The following is a 5,855-nucleotide window of genomic DNA, read 5'->3' on the forward strand; positions in this document are numbered from 1 at the left end:
GGTCTCACATTTAGGTCTTTCATCCATTTTGAGTTTATTTTTGTGTGTGGTGAAAGAAAGTGGTCCAGTTTCATTCTTTTGCATGTGGCTATCCAGCTTTCCCATTGTATATTCATTCCTCCTTTATCAAAGATTAATTGACCATATAACTGTGGTTCTATTTCTGGGTTTTCTGTTCTACTCCATCGAATCTATGTGTCTATTTTTATGCCAGTACCATACTGTTTTAATTACTACTGCTTTATAATATCTTAATTTTGTTAAGAAAAAAAATCATATAGACTTATACTACAGGATGATTTAACTCCTATAACACTTAAGAATTACTACAAAGCTGCAAATTGCCTCCTTATCATTTAATAAGGAGAAGCAGTTCTTCAGTAGCTAAAGAAATCCCATTTTCCCTATCTTTTCTAAATATCTCCCTCTGTGCTTTTAATAATGCCCCAAACCTTCTTGATTTGCATTTGGTAGAATATTTGATGTGGAGAAATAAATTGTTAAAAATCATTTGGCAGTATTTATACAGAGAAGCTCTGGCTTCTCCATGGTGAGATTATGTTGTCACAATATGACACAAAATGATAATGATGTCATAAACTTCTAGAACAGGCTGAATCATACCAAATTCAGTAGTTTCCTTGGTAGAAAAAAACATTTGAACAAATCCCTGGACATGAATCTTTTTATTTATGTCCTACTTTTGTCCATTTGGATAAACAGTTGTTTAAATACAAACCAAAGTGATGGTTCTTCTACTACAGGTATGTGCCTAACCCTTAAAACTTAGAAATTAGGATCTATTATATTATGCACTCGAGCCTTAATTAGACAAGCTAGCTGTGTTTAAGAAATCTGCTGTTTCTTTGATGTTACCATTAGTAGGTCTTTAAGAATTTCTAGGAGAACATCTGAGAGTTTTACTTCTGTGTGGAAAATTCAAGAAATATAGAAGCATAGGGTATAGAGATACTGTCCCCCTTCACTCCCCTTCCCCACCCAAATCCACTAACCCCTGCCCTCAACTAATCTGGCATGGCCCCTAACATATAGTAGGCTTCAAAAAGAGTTTTTTCTTGTCCTACCCTTTTTTCCACCATACACATTCACACACAAACATTAACACTCAAGTGCATTCACATGTGCAAGACATACATACACTCAAAAACCTAGGCAATGAGGTGAGTAAGCCATGATGCAGGGGTAACCAAGGGAATTGTACTGATTGGCCAGTGATGATTCCCAGATTTAGCATCTAGATTGTGGCTGGAGGATGTGATAGAGGGAGGAAAATGACAATGGGAAACTTATCATGCTTTAAGAAATCACTGATGAGGGGCGCCTGGGTGGCTCAGTGGGTTAAGCCGCTTCCTTCAGCTCAGGTCATGATCTCAGGGTTCTGGGATCGAGTCCCGCATCGGGCTCTCTGCTCAGCAGGGAGCCTGCTTCCTCCTCTCTCTCTGCCTGCCTCTCTGCCTACTTGTGATCTCTCTCTGTCAAATAAATAAATAAAATCTTTAAAAAAAAAAAAAAAGAAATCACTGATGAAAAGACTTGATTTTGACCTTTTAGTAGCAAACCACTATCAAATGGAAGAAAACTGGGTTACCTAACACATTTTCTGGTGAAACCATCTCTTTGGCAGGGGCTAAGCACGTTCAACCAACGGAGATTAAAATGGACAACTTTAGGAGACGTCTACTCGTTATCGTAATTGGTATTATGATCATAGCTTTTGTCTTCACCTGTTTTTGTTTTCTCCATTACAATTGTATGAGCGACGATGCACCCAAAGCAGGAACGTAAGTTTTACACCCTTAAATTAAGAATGAAAGTTGTGTGTATACATATAGTGGAGATCTCATTGTTTTCGTGGTTACTTAACGTTAACCCCAGACTTCTAAAGAGCTCATCTTGTGGGTGGATACCTTTACTTCAATAATATTAGCTCTTAAATATTCTCAAGTACGTTATCAAGTTTAGTGTATTCTAAAGCTGTCTCCTACTGAGGGTTCAGCTGAGCCCCAGGCTATAAATTTCATTACAAATTGAGTCTAGGAAAAGAGGCTTGACTATCCAAATAAGACAGGGAGAATAAAGAACGGGAGAGACTAAAACTGATACTGCACTGTACGCTACCTAACTAGAATTTAAATACATAACTTGAAAAGAAAAAAAAAAAAAAGAAGGGGAGAGGGAGATGGGTCTCTGCATTCCAAAACCAACAAAACATTTTGGATAATCTACCATTTGAAGACATAATAGCAAAAATTATTCACTGCTGTCCCTGTCTCACTCCCTGCCTTTCACATAGGAGGATCAGGTTGGCCCTGATCTAGTGCTTCCCTAAAAATTTCCCAATGTAAGGACCGATGACTAAAGTACCCCAGAGCTGTATTTCTTTAGTTTTAGAGGAATATTGTGAATATGAATATGCATGGACCGATAACTTGACAGTGTAAATATGATAGGAAACACTGAATCCGGTCTAAAGAGTTTATTTTTTCCTTATGACAAGTAGTGACAGTTGTGTATGAGTTGCATGTTAACCTGTCACTCTTTTAAAAAATATTTTATTTATTTGAGAGGAAAAGCATGAGGGGGTGGGGCAGGAGAGAGAGAAGTAGACTCCCCACTGAGCAGGGAGCCTGCAGTAGGGCTCCATCCCAGGACCCTGGGATCATGACCTGAGCCAAAGTCAGATGCTTAACTGACTGAGCCACTCAGGTGCCCCAACCTGTGACTTTTTTAAAGTTTAATTTCTAGAATAAGTGAAGCTCTCTTTCTCCTTCTCAACAGTAGACTTTGTTGGAATTCCATATGTAGGCTATATGGTTATCAATGCATCTGAAATAGTAAAAATACTCTCGAGAAAATAAAAAAGTATTCAGCATGAGTTCATATCTATTAACCCAAGTCATAGCTTTTATCACACTCCAATTCTTACTGTGTTCAGTTTTTCTACTAGAGCCAAAAAAATGACCAAAACTCTAAACTGACATAGTAACCTGTGTTTTCTGGTGATAGCAACAGTACTCTTTTGTTTTAAGATGTCATACGCCGAATTTTCTATATTTTCAGGGTCAGGAAAGAAGATGTGACAACCAAGTCGTCCAGATCATCCAAAATATCATTCAGTGAATCCAAGATAGCCAGTCCATGCATTCTAGAAAAACAGTCCGTGCTATCTAGTATAGACAAGCTTTCTGTGCCCTCAAGTCCAGAAAAGTCATCCATACCATCCAGTGCAGAAAAGTTAAGGAGGTCCTTGAGTCCAGGAAAGCAATGTATATCATCTAGTCCAGAAAAGGTAAAAAAGCCACCAAGGCCACAAAAAATATCCAGGTCATCCCACCCTAGAAAGTCAGATAGAACACACAATCTAAAAAAGCCCCAAAAGCAAGTTCATGCCCATAAGCTAGGGAGTCAGTCCTGTTCATCCTATCCAAATAAGGCAAAGAGGCTGCCTTGGCCAGCCCTTCTACAATATCCAGTCAGAACAGCCAAGCCCCCCAGTCCACAAAAGCAAATCTCACCACCCAGGCAATCCAGTTTACAGAAACTAACCAGATCCTCTAGACATCGTAATCTAAAAAGGACAGGTAAGGCAGGCACGTCAACTAGGCCTCGGTTAATCAAGTCTTGTCAATACTATGAGGAAAAATGCCTTGTTTGCAGAAATTCTTCTGAACCTTTGGTCAATAATATTTCTGAGGCAAAGAATAGTAATGTTCAAAACTCACCTGTTTCAAGCGAAGTGCAGTCTTTTTCCAAGTCCTGTCATAAGGGCGATTACAGAGACAATGTATTACTCTGTGGCAATGTGAGTAGCAGTGATATCACAATCAACAGCGATGACAGTGATAGGGAGATAACCATTATCTGCACATAAAATGAAGTAAAGTCATCCCTAAAAGCAGCCATCATAACTAAGAACTCAATAAAAATAAAAACCACATGTGAAAAAGCAAACTTACACCAACTATTTGATGCTCATTATCCTTTAAAAACCCTGATGGCGGGGCACCTGGGTGGCTCAGTGGGTTAAAGCCTCTGCCTTAGGCTCAGGTCATGATCTCAGGGTCCTGGGATCGAGTCCCGCATTGGGGTCTCTGCTCGGTGGGGAGCCTGCTTTCCCCTCTCTTTCTCTGCCTGACTCTCTGCTTACTTGTGAACTCTCTCTGTCAAATAAATAAATAAAATCTTTAAAAAAAAAGAAATACTGAACTCAATAAAATTAATCAGGTCACATTAACAAAAATAAAATAGATATAAATAAATAAAAAGCACTGTAGGTGCCATGGACTTGATTTCCTACTGGTATTGCCCTTTTTAAAAAGACAAACTATAAAGGGTTAGAATTTTTCTGGGTTAGAAAACCCTGGTCTTTTTAAAATTCACGAATACAAGTGAAAGTTCTGATTAAAATTTTAAACTGTCTACTATTTTAAAAAGTTCAAACATACACAAGAGTAGATAGATAGAGTGAGCAGTATAATGAATGCCATGTAAGCACTGCTCAGATTCAAGTTATCATTATGCAGCCAATCTTATTTCATTTATACTCTTATCCATTCCCCTTCCCATTTATATCTCTAATGATAATGACTTTTCTAAAAATACATACACACGGGGCGCCTGGCTGGCTCTGTTAATGGAGCACGTGACTCTTGATCTTGGGGTTTTGAGTTTGAGCTCCATGTTGGGTGTAGAGATTACTTTAAAAACAAGTACATGGGGCACCTGGGTGGCTCAGTGGGTTAATCCTCTGCCTTTGGCTCGGGTCATGATCTGGGGGTGGTGGAATCGAGCCCCACATTGGGCTCTCTGCTGAGCAGGGAACCTGTTTCCCCCACTCTCTCTCTGCGTGCCTCTCTGCCTACTTGTGATATCTGTCAAATAAATAAATGAAATCTTTAAAAAAATCTTTTAAAAAAGTACATGCACACACTACCATTATTTCACCTAAAAATTAACAATAATTCTTTAATAACAATTATCCAGTCAGTATTCAAATTTCCCCATCCATCTCCTAATTTTTTTTTTTAGTGGCTGCTCTGTTCAGATGATCTGATCAGCATTTGACAATATCTGACGCTAAATTTCAAAATTACAATTTCACTGGCTAATCTCGCTTCATATTGTGCAAAGATTTTAGAGTTAATCTGAGTTGTTAGTAGCCTGGAAAATAGTAAAAGTTGAAATTGTATGGTTTCAGTTTAAATTGAACCAGCATCTTAGGAGGCAAAACCAAATAATCTAAGCTCTATTCCCTTTCCCATTTGGAAGCCTAGAGATTTGTAATACTTTAAAATCTGTGAATATTAATATCTAGTTAAAATGACTAACTACCAGTGACAACCAATGACAATGACATCTTAAGAACAAGTTATCTGCCTGGGTATCTATGTTCCCTTCTAAACCACATTTAATTATAGAGTAGAAGTCTACAGAATATTTGAAGCTTATTCAATGTACAAAATTCTAATAAATTAATGGGGGCTGCATATATAAAGCCAGTAAAGAATAAGTAATAAAAATATGTACCATGAGCCACAGAAGAACTTTAGCCAAAAAAAAAAAAAAAAAAGTTTACCAGTGGAAACTTGCCCAAACTAATAATTAAAATAACTAAGTCCTATCACTGTAACAGATAGTCTTTAGTACTTCTTGGCAATGTCCTGATTTAAGTAAGAGGGTCCCAAACCTCCATTTCCTGGCTTTCTTGCAGCATTGTCTCATTTCTCATGGTAACTTACTCCATTCTTCTCTCTCGCTTTTTTCTTTTTTCTTTTTCTTTTTTTAAAAGATTTTATTTATTTATTTGACAGAGAGAGAGATCACAAGTAGGCACA

General features: G+C 37.8%; 1 protein-coding gene across 1 annotated transcript; it reads left to right on the top strand.

Moving 5' to 3' along the window:
* Nucleotides 1-676: 676 nt before the first annotated feature.
* CXHXorf66 (chromosome X CXorf66 homolog) lies at nt 677-3,892 on the top strand. Its single transcript, XM_059385969.1, has 4 exons — nt 677-764; nt 1,646-1,802; nt 3,082-3,310; nt 3,641-3,892. Exons 1-4 carry the CDS (start codon nt 677-679, stop codon nt 3,890-3,892), a joined length of 726 nt encoding a protein of 241 aa, XP_059241952.1.
* Nucleotides 3,893-5,855: the final 1,963 nt, after the last annotated feature.

The sequence above is a fragment of the Mustela nigripes genome, chromosome X (genome assembly GCF_022355385.1).
Source record: "Mustela nigripes isolate SB6536 chromosome X, MUSNIG.SB6536, whole genome shotgun sequence".
NCBI lineage: Eukaryota > Metazoa > Chordata > Mammalia > Carnivora > Mustelidae > Mustela > Mustela nigripes.

What these genes read in the sequence shown, in the direction of transcription:
- CXHXorf66 (XM_059385969.1), top strand. Translation starts at nt 677, where the DNA reads ATGAATCTTTTTATTTATGTCCTACTTTTGTCCATTTGGATAAACAGT. An exon ending in TGATGGTTCTTCTACTACAG is followed by an intron (nt 765 to 1,645) that starts GTATGTGCCTAA and finishes TCTCTTTGGCAG; the next exon opens with GGGCTAAGCACGTTCAACCA. An exon ending in GATGCACCCAAAGCAGGAAC is followed by an intron (nt 1,803 to 3,081) that starts GTAAGTTTTACA and finishes CTATATTTTCAG; the next exon opens with GGTCAGGAAAGAAGATGTGA.